Source organism: Hemitrygon akajei, unplaced genomic scaffold (assembly GCF_048418815.1).
Source record: "Hemitrygon akajei unplaced genomic scaffold, sHemAka1.3 Scf000105, whole genome shotgun sequence".
NCBI lineage: Eukaryota > Metazoa > Chordata > Chondrichthyes > Myliobatiformes > Dasyatidae > Hemitrygon > Hemitrygon akajei.
Window position 1 is genome coordinate 254,158 of NW_027331991.1, and position 17,289 is coordinate 271,446.

At 42.4% G+C, this 17,289-nt stretch overlaps 1 protein-coding gene across 1 annotated transcript in view; it reads right to left on the reverse strand.

Annotated features, from left to right (window-relative positions):
• Positions 1-17,289, reverse strand: part of LOC140723239 (NACHT, LRR and PYD domains-containing protein 12-like) — a 177,275-nt gene that overhangs the window by 75,978 nt on the left and 84,008 nt on the right. The window contains exons 8-9 of the mRNA XM_073037838.1: positions 10,510-10,551; positions 540-2,277 (exon numbers count right to left, since the gene is read on the reverse strand). Coding sequence (XP_072893939.1) covers positions 540-2,277; positions 10,510-10,551 — 1,780 coding nt within the window. The remainder of the gene's footprint in view (positions 1-539; positions 2,278-10,509; positions 10,552-17,289) is intronic.

The following is a 17,289-nucleotide window of genomic DNA, read 5'->3' on the forward strand; positions in this document are numbered from 1 at the left end:
CTGTCTCCTGACTGCAATATTGCCCTATCAACAGGCTATCTTTCCTCACAGTCCTCTAGAACTTCCATCTGCCTGTATACTTAGTGCTCCAGCCTCTGACATATCTCAGAAGTAAATTGTTGCAATGTTAATGGTCCCCTTCACATTCAGGTTTAACTTGTTCTTTCTGTACAGGGCATATCTTCTGCATCACATACTCCAATGATACACACATTCATCTGCTTAATCAACCTATTCTTACGCTCACTGGTGTGTATCACAGGCTGTGGTCTAGCGGTTACTACCCATGAGATCCTGTTTTTCAGCTTTCTACCATATCTGAAATGGGATTAGAGATGATGGGGATAATTAAAGGCATTTTGGATATAAAAAGACAAAAAGATAGCTTCTTTCTATGTAAAGATCTAAGGGTCCATGCCTCATTCCTTAGGATGCTGCTATGTTTCTTCTCAGTGAACCTAATGCTAAACAGAACATGATCTGAAACGATCTGCAAATGTGTCACAGATTTCATAATTTTGAAGTAAATTCATAATTACCCCAAGACTTCGCATTTGTGTAGCCCTGGTCCCAGCCGTTGGATCTCTTCAAGCTGAAGGTAGCAGCTCCGAAGATCAAGGTGTTTTATTGTATCACAAAGGACGATAATATGAGACAGGACTGCACAGTCAATTGGAGTCAGTCGTAATCCACTCAATGAAAGAGTCTTCACAGATCCAAGTGTGGCCCTAGCCAGTCCACTATTCTGAGACTCAAACAGGTAGTGCAATATGTTCAGGAGTCTCCTTTTACCATCTTCACTCCCAGAATTTCCAAGCTGATATTCAACAGTATCTTTCACCCAGTCAATCACTTGACAGGTTGTCTGACGAAGAAATGGACCCAGGAACCCCTCCATGGCTCGAGCTGACCCAGATGAAGAAAGACCAGCAATAAAACGGAGAAATACCTCAAATCTCCCATCTGTCATGCTGTGGGCTTTGGTGAGGAGTTTCAGGATATCCCCAGGATCTGGAGTCAGGAATTGTGCGAGTGCAGCTACAAATTCTTGGATAGTGAGGTGTGGGAATGTGTACACCACGCCCCGGGAAGAATCATCTCTCTCCAAAAGCTGCATCAGGAATCCGGACAGGAACTGGGAAGGCTGCAAATTGTACTTGATCAAATCTCCATCTCTAAAAACAATCTTCTTCTCAGACACTCCTGTAAAGGCCATCTCACCAAGCTTCAGCAACGCATCTCGGGGGCTCTCAATCTCACGGCCATGGTTTTTCAGGATGTTGTAAATATAGTAGGAATACAGTTGGGTGATGGTCTTGGGAACTCGCTGTGGGTCCCTGACTCTTTGTGTGAAGAAGGGGCCCAGTGCCAGAGCGAGGATCCAGCAGTAGGAGGGGTTGTAGCTCATGGTGTACAGGATCTCGTTCTCCTTCACATGTTTGAAAACAGCTGCTGCCACCGTCTGATCTTCAAAATGTCTGATAAAATATTCCTTCCGTTCCTCACCAACAAATCCCAGGATTTCAGCCCAGACACTGATCTCTGCCTTTTCCAATACATCTAATGCAGTGGGACGGGTGGTCACCAGCACTGAACACCCTGGGAGCAGCTTGTGCTGGATTAAACTGCACACAATGTCAGACACCTTGCACTTGAATTCAGGATCTGTGCATGTAGACTGAGGGTCTGTGTCTCTCTGAATGCCAGCAAAGTCAATTCTGTGTTTGAATTCATCCAAACCATCGAATATAAACAGCAGCACCTCTGGGTTCTTCCAGACCTCTCCCAATAAATTCCCAAAGTAAGGATACTGATCGAGAATCAGTTCCTTAAGGTTTATTCTACAATTAATGCTGTTTAAATCCCGGAATTTGAAACTGAACACGAACTGGAATTGTTGGTATATCTTCCCTGTGGCCCAGTCATAAACAATCTTTTGTACCATTGTTGTTTTCCCGATCCCCGGGACTCCGGCCACTGCTGCAGAACTCCCAGATTTGGAGTTACTCCGGGAAAAGCTGCTCTGGAACAACTGATCAGCCCGAATTTTCTCCAGCACCTTTCGTAGATGTTCCTCTCTCCACTCTTCATGGTCTCTGCCTCTTGCCAGCAGCTCATGTTCCACCAGTCTCCGATCTCTAACAGTAGAAATGACCGTGAGCTCAGCGTATCGATCAACCAGCTGGAAAACCTTCACCTTCTCCCTCATTAGGATCGTGTTCACTCTCAGTTTTTCTGTTTGTACCCGCAGAGTCTCCTTGTGTTTCTGTTGAACATCTTTTATAGGAATAGAGAAGAAATTACCACAATGTTAAGAGTCTCAGTGGTAGACTACATAAAAGAACCCCTTTGACACAATTAGTTCTTGCCAATGAAGATGTCCCATCCAAACCTTTGCATTTGCAGTTTTTGGCCTGAGTATTTTCTCCTAATGTAAATAAAATCACTTAGATTTTCATTCAAGTTCTCTTCCAAAATTATCTCGTGCTCCTTCATTTCCCTCCTGATTTTCTACTTAACTATGTGTCTGAGTCCTTATACACGTCACGTGATCCCACTTGCCTCTACTTGACCCATGCTGCCTCATTTTTCCTGCACTGGGTTTTCATGTCCCACTACCTTGACCAGTCTTCTCTTCACTCTCATAGGCACAGGCAGACCATGAGCATCTTGCATTTAAAAGCTTTCGGCTTGCCTGATGTCTCTTTGCCATCATACAATCTACTCCAATCAACCCTTGCCAGATCTTGTCTTATACCTACAAATTCACATTGTTCTTATTTAGAGCTTAAACGTGTGCACCACTTCCGTACCTTTGTATTAATATTTTAAAACTAACAGCACTACAGTTACTGTTCCCACACCGTCACTTCAATCACTAGCCCCACTCTATTAGCTAAGGACAAGATGAACATTGTCTCATCTCTTTATGAATTTATGCAGGAAGTTTTCTTGAATATATTTAACCAATTAACAGCATGACACTCCCTGTGTTCGAACAGTTAAAGAAACAGCTACTATGACAACACTATTACTCTCACATCGTCTCTGCACAATCTCCAAGCATGCTTGCTCTTCAAATGATTGCACAGTCCCAACAATGTAATCATCCCTTCCTCATTTGTCAGCTCCATCCATAGAGTCTTACTGAATGATCCTATAGTAATTTTAACTCTGACTGCTGCTGATATATTCCCCTGTCAAAAATACAATTCATTCTCTTTCCTCCATTAACTTTTGTGGTCACCCATCACCCCAGCACACACTCACATAAACTACAAAGTAGGCTATCTACTGAGACCTCTCAACCTGTCACTGCTATAGGCCGTATTTCCTACTTGCTTCAAAAAGGCTACAATTATATCAGTGCCTAAGAAGAATAATGTGAACTGCCTTAATGACTATCGCCCGGTAGCACTCACATCTACAGTAATGAAATGCTTTGAGAGGTTGGTCATGACTAGATTGAACTCCTACCTCAGCAAGGACCTGACCCATTGCAGTCTACCTATTGCCACAACAGGTCAACGGCAGATGCAATCTCAATGGCTCTTCACACAGCCTTAGACCACCTGGACAATACAAGTACCTATGCTTGTATGCGTGTAGTACCGGAAGCTATTCATCGACTAGAGTGCAGCATTTAACACCATCATTCCCACAATCCTGACTGAGAAGTTACAGAACTTGGGCCTCTGTATCTCTCTCTGCAATTGGTTCCTCGACTTCCTTAACCAGCAGAGCACAATCTGTGCAGATTAGTGACTACATCTCTTCCTCGCTGTCGATCAACACTGGCGCACCTCAGGGGTGTGTGCTTAGCCCACTGCTCTACTCTCTCTATTCCCATGACTGTGTGGATAGGTATAGCTCTAATATCTTCTATGAATTTGTTTATGATACAACCATTGTTGGTAGAAACTCAGACAGACAAGAGGTTGCTTACAGAAGCGAGACATGCCAGCTAGTAGAGTGTTGTCACAACAACAACCTGGCACTCAATGTCAGTGAGACGAAAGAGCTGATTGTGGACCAGGAAGGGTAAGATTAAGGGACACATAACCAATCCTCACAGAGGGATCAGAAGTGGAGCAAGTGAGCAGTTTCAAGTTCCTTGGTGTCAAGATCTCTGAGGACCTAACCTTGATTCAACATATCAAAACAATCGTAAAGAAGGCAAGACAGTGACTATACTTCCTTAGCAGTTTGAAAAGATTTGGTATGTCAACAAATGCACACAAAAACCGCTGTAGTTGTACCATGGAGAGCATTCTGACAGGTTGCATCACTGTCTAGTATCTGGGGTGGGGACAGCTACTGCACAGGGGTGAAAGATGCTCAAATGTTGTAAATTTATTCAACTCCACCTTGGGTACCAGCATACAAAGTACCCAGGCCATCTTCAAAGAGTGATGTCTCAGAAAGGCAGCGTCCATTATTAAGGATCTCCAGTAGCCAGGGCATGCCCGTTCCGCACAGTTACCATTAGGTAGGAAATACAGAAGGCTGAAGACACACACTCAGTTATTCAAGAATGGCTTCTGTTTCTCTCCCCAGCTGGGCCATGTCTTTGGTCTCCAGGTCCTGCCAGAACGCCGTGCAGGTTTCCTCAGAAGGACTCAGGTAGACTCCCAAATGGAAGAGATACCTGGTGTTCCACTCAAAGTGTCATCTCCTCTGGCAGGGTGTCCACCTGCCACTGACCCACTAAAAGCCCTGAATATTTTGCCTAGTTCATCCTGGCGGAAGACACTGCTGAGAAAACTTCCTGGCACTCATGCATCCTCCACAGGTTACTGGGATCTGTCACCATCAGGAACTCCTCTTCAGCATAGGCTGAGAGGATAACCTCCATGCCGAAGGAGTCACAACAATGGTTCTATACAGATCTCATTCAACTACATGGACATGGGGCACCCTTGACATACTCTTCTGAAGGGAATGGTCGCTGTCAATAATCATTTGATCTTAACAAGTCAAGTCGCTTTTATTGTCATTTCAACCATAACTTCTGGTACATTACATAGTAAAAATGAAACAATGTTCCTCCAGGACCATGGTGCTACATGACACAACACAAAACTACACTAGACTACCTGAAACAACACAAAATTACACTAGACTACATGAAACAACAGAAAAAGTCATTCTGCAGCACAGTATAGGAGCCGAACTCGGGATACAAAGTGTTGTCTGAGCCCAAATGCTTGTAGAGCATCAACTGGGAAAATGTGGTCTACCCAGTCAAACGCCTTCTCTAGGTCAAGAACAAAAAAAGAAAAAAAAAAACTGCCTGGGACCCAGTTTCCAAGTGCAGGTGGATCAGGCCCTGGACTAGATAGACATTGTCTTGAGTTATACTGGTGCAGGACTGTGTAAGATTGGTCAGGATGGATCAACTGCCTTTTTTTGTAATTTATTTTTTATTGAAGTTCATCAACAATATTTCCATTAGATGCATTTCAGATAGTGTACATATATATCATATAGTCATATTTGCCAAAAATCTCCACATAATATTTATCTGATGTATACACTTATAGAAAAGAGAGGAAAGAAAGAACAAGCAAAAGGTGAAAACTATGTACAAGTAGGGAGTGATCATTTTTTTTTACAATGTATTAATTGATTTGTGTGGATAAAATCAGGCCTATGAGGTGTTATGTAGTTAAACCGTATTTCCCAGTATGAATCAAATTGTTCCAACTTATGATTAACAGATGTTCTTATCTTCTTCATTTTGTAAATGTCCATTATAATTGGATCACCTGTCTCAATACCGCCAAGACATCTGGTCACTGCTTGGGCAAAGATCTTGTAGTCCGCGCACAAGAGAGATTCCAGACGCCAAGTTCTTTAGCAGGCAGAGATCTACCTTCTTGGGCAGTAGGATCACGAAAGCTGTCTGCCATGAGAGGGCCTTTTCCCTTGTGCCTCGGCTCTCCCCTAGGGCAAGGCTGTAGTCCTCTCCAGGACACCCCAGAAAGCCTGATAAACTCCACACTCATCTAAGGCAGGGGACACACCTCTGGAATTGCTGGAGGGGTGATCAACAGCACCTACCCAGCAATAACCTGCCCAGTCTAAGTTCCATCAAAGCCATTCAGCTCAAGCATGCAATAAAGAGCTAAATACCAGAGGTGAGATGAGGGTGATAGCCCTCGACATCAAGACAGCATTTGACCGAGTATAGCATCAAGGTGCCCAAGCTAAAATGGAGTCAAGGGGAATTAGTGGGAAAACCCTCCACTGGTTGGAATCAGACCTGACAAAGGAAGATGGTTATGGTGGTTGAAGGTCAATCATCTCAAACTCACGACGTCACTGCAGGAGTTCCTCAGGTAAGTGTCCGAGGGCCAAACATCTTTAGCAGTTTCATCAACGACCTTCCTTCCATCATAAGGTCAGAAGTGGGGATTTTCGCAGATGACTGCATAATGTTCTGCACCATTCGTGACTCCTCAGATAGTGAAGCAGTTCATAGCAAAATGCAACAGGACCTGGACAATATTCAGGCTTGAGCTGACAAGTGGCAAGTAACATTCGAGCCACGCCAGTGTCAGGCAATGACTATCTCCATCGATGAACATTTGCAGCAGTGTGCATTGTCTACAACATGCACTGCAAAAACAACAAATTTCCTAAGGCAGCATCTTCCAGACCCACGACAACTACCATCTAGAAGGACGAGAATGGCAGATACCTGGGAACACCACCACTTGGAAATCACCCTGCAAGTCACTCACCATCCTGACTTGAAAACATATCACTGTTCTGTCAATGCCAGCGTCAAAATCATAGAAACTCTCCCTAACATCATTGTGGGTGTACCTACACCTCAGGGACTGCAGTGGTTCAAGAAGGCAGCTCATTACCACCTTCTTGAGAGCAACTAGGATGGGCAATAATTGCTGGTTTAGCTGCTGACGCCCACATCAAATAAATAAATAAATAAACTTTTAAAAAAGTATTATACCTTCTCCTACAAGGTCCGCCCTCCAACAGTATCCAAATTACTATAGTTGTTTCCAAACAAATGACTCTGTCTACTCTCTTCCCTTTCCTAGTGGTCACTCAATTATTTTCTGCCTGTACATTTTGCAAAGGACAGTTGTGCAACATGTCTTGAACAACCACCTTTGAAAGTATTAAAGGAGATGGAAGTGAAACTACTTTACAAAGACACTGTGGTGTTTCTGGAGGGAAATATGATTGTGGCATTCAAGGGCCTTTTAGAAAGACATGAACATATAGGAAATGGAAGGATGCAGACATTGGATAGAAGGAAGAATTTGTGAAGTTGGAAATTTGATTACTAACTTGACTACTTCAGTAAAATTTTGTGGGTTGAAGGACCTGTTCTTTCGCTGTAATGTTCTAGGTTATATTCTATTAACCATCTCTATTAACTGCTAATATTCCGCTTGCTCCACATCAGACACAATCCATTAGAACAGGTCATTACTTTACTCATTCACTTTGGTCCGGATGAAATTTTTTTTTCATATGGTGGTATACATGTGTACAGCTGAATGACAATAAACTTAAAAGAACTTGAAAAGCTTCCTTAATTCACTATACTTGTCCTACAGTAGCCACCTCCCAGTACAAATACATCATTAGCCTGATAATACAAATTGAACAATGATGGTGATCTTATTCTTTGAGCTATCCTGATAGCCTTGTACTAAGTATCTCCATTGCATCTCTTGGCTTACTAATGGAGTTATGAAAGTAAACATGCTTTTCCTGAATGTTAGCCTGCCCATCTTGCTTTTTGATATTTTCCATTTAAATCAAGATACTGTAGCCCAGGTTGTACAGATCCTCACAGCATTTATATAACTGTAACCTATGGTCGGATCAGTCATTCAATTTTTGATGACCTCTCCACATCTTAAGACTGAGTATATGATCATATCTGGAAGATACTCTGGCTATCCAGGGCTCTGTACGCATAGAAAGGAAGCAGAACATGAAAAGAAATGGAATAAATTCACCATTAAGACTGAGACAATTAGTGTGTAATATGTCATTAAATACTCGTATAAACTCTATAAGTTATAGATCTAATGGTTCCTAAAAAACTGAGATCGAAAATCGCAAAGAATTTGGAAGCTATTGCCAACTTAGCTTGAGGGAAATGTTATAAGGCTCTATCTATTTTTGACCAAGAGAGTCAAATATTGGCAAACACTAGAATGTGATCAATGGAATTGTCCACGGGAATGGTACCGGAGGATTGGAGGGAGGCGACTGTTGTCCCCTTGTTCAAAAAAGGTAGAAGGGATAGTCTGGGTAATTATAGACCAATGAGCTTTACGTCTGTGGTGGGAAAGCTGTTGGAAAAGATTCTTAGAGATAGAATCTATGGACATTTAGAGAATCATGCTCTGATCAGGGACAGTCAGCTTGGCTTTGTGAAGGGCAGATCGTGTCTAACAAGCCTGATAGAGTTCCTTGAGGAGGTGACCAGGCATATAGATGAGGGTAGTACAGTGGATGTGATCTACATGGATTTTAGTAAGGCAGTTGACAAGGTTCCACACGGTAGGCTTATTCAGAATTGGCTTGCCTGCAGAAGGCAGAGGGTCGTGGTGGAGGGAGTACATTCAGATTGGAGGGTTGTGACTTGTGGTGTCCCACAAGGATCTGTTTTGGGACATCTACTTTTCGTGATTTATACTAATGACCTGGATGTGTGGGTTGAAGGGTGGGTTGACAAGTTTTCAGACAACACAAAAGTTGGTAGTGTTGTAGATAGTGTAGAGGATTGCCGAAAATTGCAGAGAGACAGTGATAGGATGCAGAAGTGGGCTGAGAAGTGGCAGATGGGAGTTCAACCTGGAGAAGTGCGAGGTGGTACACTTTGGAAGGACAAACTCCAAGGCAGAGTACAAAGTAAATGGCAAGATACTTGGTAGTGTGGAGGAGCAGAGGGATCTGTGGGTACATGTCCACAGATCCCTGAAAGTTGCCTCACAGGTAGATAGTTTAGTTAAGAAAGCTTATGGGGTGTTAGCTTTCATAAGTCGTGGGATAGATTTTAAGACATGAGATGTAATGATGCAGCTCTATAAAACTCTGGTTAGGCCACACTTGGAGTATTGTGTCCAGTTCTGGTTGCCTCACTATAGGAGGGATGTGGAAGCATTGGAAATGGTACAGAGGAGATTTACCAGGATGCTGCCTGTTTTACAGAGTGTGCATTATGATTAGAGATTAAGGGAGCTAGGGCTTTACTCTTTGGAATGAAGGAGGATGAGAGGAGACATGATAGAGGTGTACAAGATATTAAGAGGAATAGACGGAGTGGACACCCAGCGCCTTTTCCCCAGGGCGCCACTGCTCAGTACAAGAGAACATGACTTTAAGTTAAGGGAAGGGAAGTTCACGGGGGATATAAGAGGAAGGTTTTTCACTCAGAGAGTGGTTGGTGCATGGAATGCACTGCCTGAGTCAGTGGCAGAGGCAGATGCACTAGTGAAGTTTAAGAGACTACTAGACAGGTCTATGGAGGAATTTAAGGTGGGGGTCTATATGGGAGGTAGGGGTTGAGGGTTAACACAACATTGTGGGCCAAAGGGCCTGTAATGTGCTGTACTATCCTATGTTAACATTGTTGGTAGAAGGAAGATCATAATTCCCAAAATAAGGAGCTGTCAGTTAAACTCCTAAAGGGTAAATAAGTATCACCTTCCTTCTCCAAAGAAATGAACAGGTGAACTGTGATTGACTACCAGATAGTGATACTTAATAAATTGAATGCAGAGTGAAGTGAACTTGTTTTCATGGATAATGGGAAATCAATCTGTTGATGCGATTGGTGTAGACAATTGTTTCTCAAACATTTTTCAGCCCAACACCCCCGAAGCAGCATCATACTTGCCAATGACCCTCTTAAGCACAATATACTTTCTGGCTCTCCCAGAGTGTAAACACATGTCTACCATATGCTAGCATGAGCAAACTTATTCTGATTTTAAATTTTATTTCCAATTAAGTCAAGTTTTCACCGTACCTGTATGCTGTATAGCAGCTTCCATACCAATGTGAATCCTGAGTTGAGGACGAGATGAAATATCTGGTTCATTTTGTGACAGCAAAAGTTCCCACATGTAACAATATCCTTATCATTTATGTGAGATTTTGTGAGTATGTGGTTCACTTCACTGAAATCCCTTTCAACAAGGTAGGAGGGTGGAAATGCAATGAAGAGCAGTTTGGCTCTTCTCTAAAGACCAGGAAAGTTCATATGACAGTATAGCCACATATCACGAAAGCTGACATTTTTCACAAGCATTTTTCCTTCATCATTCAGAATTTGAATAATTTCTTCTTGCAAGCTTTCTTCCTGTTCTTCAACTTTGCAAAGAAATGGGATAATTACCTGGATTGGAATTTCCAGATTGTTCATATTCTTGAATAGGCTCTTAAAATTCTTCTTCAGTGACTACTAGTGCAAGCAATACTTTTACAAATCACTGTGAAAGAGAGTGCTGTACTTGCCATGCAGGAAAACTGTGAGAGCATTCTTCTCCCAATGTTTCCCTTCCATATTTCCAATTTCATGTTGCCGATGGCAGCGTGTTCACAAGGGTGGTACGATGGTAGAGGCACGCAAAGGAATGGCAAGACAAAGATTAAGACAATTACAAGAGCGAAAATTATGTTGACAAGGATTCCAATTGGAATCTGAATGTTAGCCAGGATGGAGCTTGTGTTGGCAAGCTAACATTATACTATTCCGATTGATTAATCATGTAGTGTCTCTTATTACCCAAAATGCTTCTTGATTGCACATATGAAGCCAAGTCTGCTTTGAACCCTTCCAGAGGAATCCTCAGGGTTTGAAAGTTCACTAGCTCTATTTCGCCATTTTGCTCCAGCCATTGCTGTATCATTTCCTGACCCGTTTTCCGTAGATCAGTTGAGAAGGTTGAGAATGTGTACTTGACATACCAACTGTTAAATTGCATGAACTCATACCGTACCGTGAGTCAAGGCAAATTGTTCGGAACACTGCTTGCTAATTTATGCATTCCCAATAACGTCAGTTTGGTTGGTATGATTGGCAGAGATTCTTGAGTTTCAGATGCATTGATAGGCTGATTACTCATCGCATGCACAGCTATGGTTCCTCCTGTGTCCCCTACCTCATCCTTCTTATTGGAGTGCCAGTGCTACTAACGGTTCATCAAGTCTCAAGCCTCCAGTTAGGCTGTCAGTTACCGCCTCCCACTCCAAAAAAGAATCTCGATTGCCCCATTATGACTTCTATTTCCCTAATGCCCCTTTAGGACACATAACCGCCCTCGTTAGAAATTAATGGCGTAGACAAATTGTCAACAGTAGCTTTTGGTGTCACAAGGCATTTCCTCAGGTTTATTGCTTCTGAAACTACAAATAGCACTGCTGTATTTGTAGACATTCAGCAAGTCTGATTCTTGATAGCAGCCATTATCATGCATTATGTAATATATTTTATTATGCATTCACAAAAGTGGCACAGCAATGGCTCTGCTTCATAAGGAACTTGTGATTTGCTATGTTACCAAAGACTTATAAATTTATATTGACTCTTGGTGTAAAACATTCTTACTTGTAGCATCACAGTCTCATATGGATGCTCCAATGTATAGGATTGCAAGAGACTGCAGAGCATTGTAGACACAGACAGTTCCATTATGAACACAATGTTCCCAACCAGTGAGGTCAGCTTCAGAAGCTGCACAATCATTCTGGACTTTCACAACCCAAGACATGCCGCTTCCATTTAAAAGAACAGTGATGATGTAGCGAGACAGCCTTGTTTAACCAAGAAAACAAAGGAAGGCATAAAACCAAAACCTCATCCATGCGAATCTGCCAAGAACTTGAAGATTGGAAAAGCGCAACCATAAAACAAGCACTAAGGGTAGATTATGAAACTTGCAAACAAATAATAAACACAAACGTAAAAGGTTTTGAAAAATAATTATATCAAGTAAAAAAAGGGGACTAAAGTAAAAGTAAGATGAGAAGGAGTAATTAACATTGAGGAATTTGGGAATGATTAAGACATTGAATGAAAAATTTATACTGATCTTTGCAGTGGAGAACATGTCAGAAATAAAAGATGTTATGGATGTGATGGGAGGTGAGGACCTTAATTCAATCACTGTTGTAGTTGAGCAAACGAGTTGGCCTATAGGAAGACGTCTCCTGATCCTAATGGAATGCATCATAGGGTACTGAAATAAATGATGAACACAGAAGATTCTGCAGATGCTGGCAATCCAGAGAAAACACAAAATATTGGAGGAGCTGAGCAGGTCAGCCAGCATCTATGGATAGAAATAAACATTCAAAGTTTTGGGTCAAACCCCTTTATAAAGACTGGAAATGAAGAGGTAGAAGCCAGAACAAGAAGGTGGTAGAAGTGGAAGAATTGTAAGTTGGCTAGTGATATGTGAAGCCAGCTGAGAGGGAAGCTAGAGCGATATGGGGAAGAAAAATGAAATGGTAATCTGGGAATTGATAGGTTGAAGAGGGAAATGGCTGAAGGAAGGGGAATCTGACAGGAGGGGAGAGTAGGCCATGGGAAAAAAGGGAAGCAGCTGGGGCACCAGAGGGAAGTGAACGGTAGATTAGGTGTGAAGGGGTGAGAAGAAGCCAGAATGAGGAATGGGAAAGAGAAAGTGATGGGGGGGGGGGAAGAGTTAGAGAAATTGATATTCATGTCATTAGGTTTGAGGCCATCCAGATGGAACACGATGTGTTGCTCCTCCAAGATGTAGGAATGGGAAAAGGAAGTGGAATTATAATGGGTGACCATGAGTAAAACCTGCAATTTATGGCAGAGTGAACGTGTTCAGCAAAGAGGTGTCCCAATGTAGAGGTGATTGCCCTGGATATAGTAGATGACGTGAAAATCCTCTCAGGTGAAGTGGTCCATGATCTGAAGGCCCAACTAGGGCTGTGAAAGGTGGTGAGGGAGAAGGTATAGAGGTAGGGCTAGAGCATTTCCTGCTTTCAGGATTAAGTGCCAGGAGGAAGATCTGTGGATGAGTGGAACTAGTAAGTCAGGCAGGCAATGATATCTGTGGAAAGTGGAGGGGGTTGCAGGGGGTGAGTGAGATCTGTTTATTGGTAGGATCACATTGAAGATGGTGGAGGTAGAGGAGAATGATATGCCAGATGCAGAGACTCATGGCATCAAAGGCAAGGACAAGGGGAATTATTTCCCTGTTCTGGTAGTGGGAAGATGAGATGAGAGTGAATACCCGGGAAATGAAGAAGATGTGGGAGAAGGCAGTATCTATGGTAAAGAAAGGGAAAACTTGGTTGAAGAAGGGGGATGTCCCAGTTATTCTTGAATGAAAAGCCTCATTCTTAGAACAGATATGTCAGAGACAGGAGAACTGGGAGAAGGTACAGTCAAGACAGCCGTGTGACTCGGTAGGTTTATAAAGTATATCAGTGGAAAGACCACCTCCAGAAATGAGTTATAGAGATCCAGAAAATGCAGAGACATGTTCGAAATGGACCATGTAAATTTATGGGCAATGTGGATGTTGTTTCTGCATGATGGAATGAATTTCTACCTTGACATACCACCATATTTCCTTAAAGATAGCTTGAAGCATTTTTTTATGCCTTCAGAGCTTATTATTATTAGCCTGTTGTTATATAATCAAGTTATTTAGCTACTACAGTTAAGGCTTTTGTAATAATTTATCAAATTTCTCTGGACACTGAGTGGGTCCCAATGAATTGGTAGACAGGGAATGTTACACCACTGTATAAAAACAGATATAGAAACAAATAACTAACTACAACAACTAGCTAAAATTCTGTAGTCAGGAAAACAACTTTCAGCCAATTCTCAGAAAAAAATAGGAATACATTGGCATTGAAACTGTTCTGTCAGGCAGACACAACATGGACTTGGGAAGGGAAAGGCATGCTTGACAAATTTACAGGACAGCTTTGAGGGCATATAAGGACAGTTAACACCTGAACTTGATGAGGACAAATATCATTGTGGGCAGATTTGCTAGAGCTGTTGGGGAGGGTTTAAGCTAGTTTGGTATGGTGATGAGTACCAGAATGATAGTCCAGAGGATAGGAGAGAAGGTGTAAAGTTAGATACGGGAAGCAGGAATGAGGTTGCAGCAGGACTTAGACAAATTAGAAGAACTGGTCAAAAGTGTTGGGAAATGTATGATAATTCATTTTGGTAAAAGGAACAAAAGTGCAGACTATTCTCTAAATGGAGGAAAGTTCAAATATCAGGGGTGCAGAGAGACTTAGGAGACCTTTTGCAAGACACTTATAAGGTTAATTTACGGGTTGAGTCTGTTTTAAAGAAGGCAAATGCAATATTCCCATTCATTTCCAGGGGAATAGAATATAAAAGCAATGAAATAATGCTGAGGCTTTATAAAGTACCAGTCAGGCCACATGGTGTATTGTCAACAGTTTTGGGCTCAATATCTCAGAAAGGATGTGTCATCACTGGAGGGTGTCCAGGGGAGGTCCACAAGGATGATTCTGGAAACGAAGCGGTTAACATATGAGTTTAGGTACTGTGGTCTCTGAAATTTAGAAGAATACAGGGGGATCTCATTAAAACCTACCAAATGTTGAAAGGACTAAATTGGGTGGATGAGGAGAGGTGGTGGTATCCAGAACTACAGGACACAGCCTCAAAATCGAGGGGTGACCCTTTCAAACAGAGGCATTTTTTTTTTTAGCCAGAGAGTAGTGAATATTTGGAATGCTCTGCCACAGACTGTGGTGGAGGCCAAGTCTGTGTGTATGTTTAAGGCAGAAGTTCATTGTATCCTGATTAGGCAAGGCAACTAAGGATATGGCGAGAAAGCAGATGTATGCGGTTGAGTCAGCCATAATGCAATAGCAGTGCAGACTCGATAATCTCAATGGCCTAGTTCTGCTCTTATGTCTTACGGTGTGTGTAGCCATACTGAGCAAGGATATGCAGTGGGTAGGGCATAACTGCAATCAGTTGGCTGGGTTGAGATGCATGTATTTTAACACAAGATATAATAGGAACAAATGTGATGTATTGAACATCGTGAGTCAGTACATGGAATCAAAGCATTGTAGGAATGGCTGCTGTATTATCTGAGGTTTATATGTTTCAAAGGGGACAGGAAGAGAGGTAAAAGAGGTGGGAGTGGCATTGCTAATCAGGGATAGTATCACAGCGGCCACAGTGGAGGACATCATGGAAGTAGTTTGTCAGAAACAGGAAAGGAATAATCATTCTCTTTGGAGTATTGTATACCACCACCATCCACCACTCCGAACAGCAGAGACACTGAGGAGCAGATCAGGAGGCAGATGTTGGAAACGTGCAAAATATATGATTGTTCCAGTTAGTGACTTTGAATCACCTAATATTGATAGGCACCATGAAAATGGGGTGGAATTTCTTCAGTGAGTACAATAAGGATTGCTGATGTATCCTGCACACAGGCTGTCAAGTGGCGAGGCCATACTTGATCTAGTACTAGGCAATGAACCAACTCAGGTTTTATATCTCTTAGACCATAAGACAAAGGAGCAGAAGTCGACTATTTGGCCCATTGAATCTGCTCCGCCATTTTATCATAAGCTGATCCATTCTCCCAGTTAGTCCACTAACCCACCTTCTCACCATAACCTTTGAGGCCCTGGCTACTCAGATACCTATCAATCTCTGCTTTAAATACACCCAATGACTTGGCCTCCACTGCCGCCCGTGGCAACAAATTCCACAGATTCACCACCCTCTGGCTAAAAAAATTTCTTCTCAACTCTGTTCTGAATGGGCGCCCTTCAATCCACAAGTCATGCCCTCTCGTCCTAGACTCCCCCACCATGGGAAACAACTTTGCCACATCCACTCTGTCCATGCCTTTTAATATTCGAGATGCTTCTGTGAAGCCCCCCTCATTACTCTAAACCTCAGGGAGTACAGTCCAAGAGCAGTCAAACGTTCCTCATATGTTAACCCTCTCATTCCCAGAATCATTCTAGTGAATCTTCTCTGAATCCTTTCCAATGTCAGCACATCCTTTCTTAAATAAGGAGCCCAAAACTGCACAAAGTATTCCAAGTGAGGTCTTACCAGTGCCTTATAGAGCCTCAACATCACATCCCTGCTCTTGTATTCTATTCCTCTCGAAATGAATTCAACATTGCACTAGCCTTCTTCACCACCGACTCAACCTGGAGGTTAACCTTAAGGGTATCCTGCACGTGGACTGCCAAGTCCCGTTGCATCTCAGAACTTAGAATTCTCTCCCCATTTAAATAATTCCCTGCCTGTTTATTTCTTCCATCAAAGTGCATGACCATACACTTTCCAACATTGTATTTCAATTGCCATTTCTTTGCCCATTCTCCCAATCTATCCAAATCTATCTGCAGACTCTCTGTTTCCTCAGCACTACCGGCCCCTCCACCTATCTTTGTATCATCAGCAAACTTAGCCACAAAGCCATTTATTCCATAATACAAATCGATGATAAACAACGTAAAAAGAAGCGGCCCCAACACGGACCCCTGTGGAACACCACTGGTAACCAGCAGCCAACCAGAATGGGATCCCTTTATTCCCACTCTCTGTTTCCTGCCAATCAACCAACACTCTATCCATGTATGTAACTTTCCCATAATTCCTTGGGCTCTTATCTTGTTTAGCAGCCTCATGTTAAGCACCTTGACAAAGGCTTTCTGAAAATCTAAATACACAACATTCACTGGATCTCCCTTGTCCAACCTACTTGTAATTTTCTCAAAAAATTGCACTAGGTTTGTCAGGCAGGATTTTCCTTTAAGGAAACCATGCTGAGTTCTGCCTATCTTGTCATATGCCTCCAGGTACTCCGTAACCTCATCCTTGACAATCGACTCCAACAACTTCCCAACCACTAATATCAAGCTAACAGGTCTATAATTTCCTTTTTGCTTTCTTGCCCCCTTCTTCAATAGCAGTGTGACATTTGCAATCTTCCAGTCCTCCAGAACTAGGCCAGAATCTATTGACTTTTGAAAGATCATTGCTAATACCTCCACGGTCTGCATAGCTACTTCCTTCAGAACACAAGGGAGCATCCCATCTTGTCCGAGATATTTATCTACCCTTAGACTATTCCATTTCCTGAGTACGTTCTCTGTCGTAATTGTGACTGAGCACATTTCTCTTCCCTGACACCCTTGAGTGTCCAGTATACTGCTGATGTCTTCCTCAGTGAAGATGGATGCAAAATACTCGTTCAATTTCTCCGCCATCTCCTT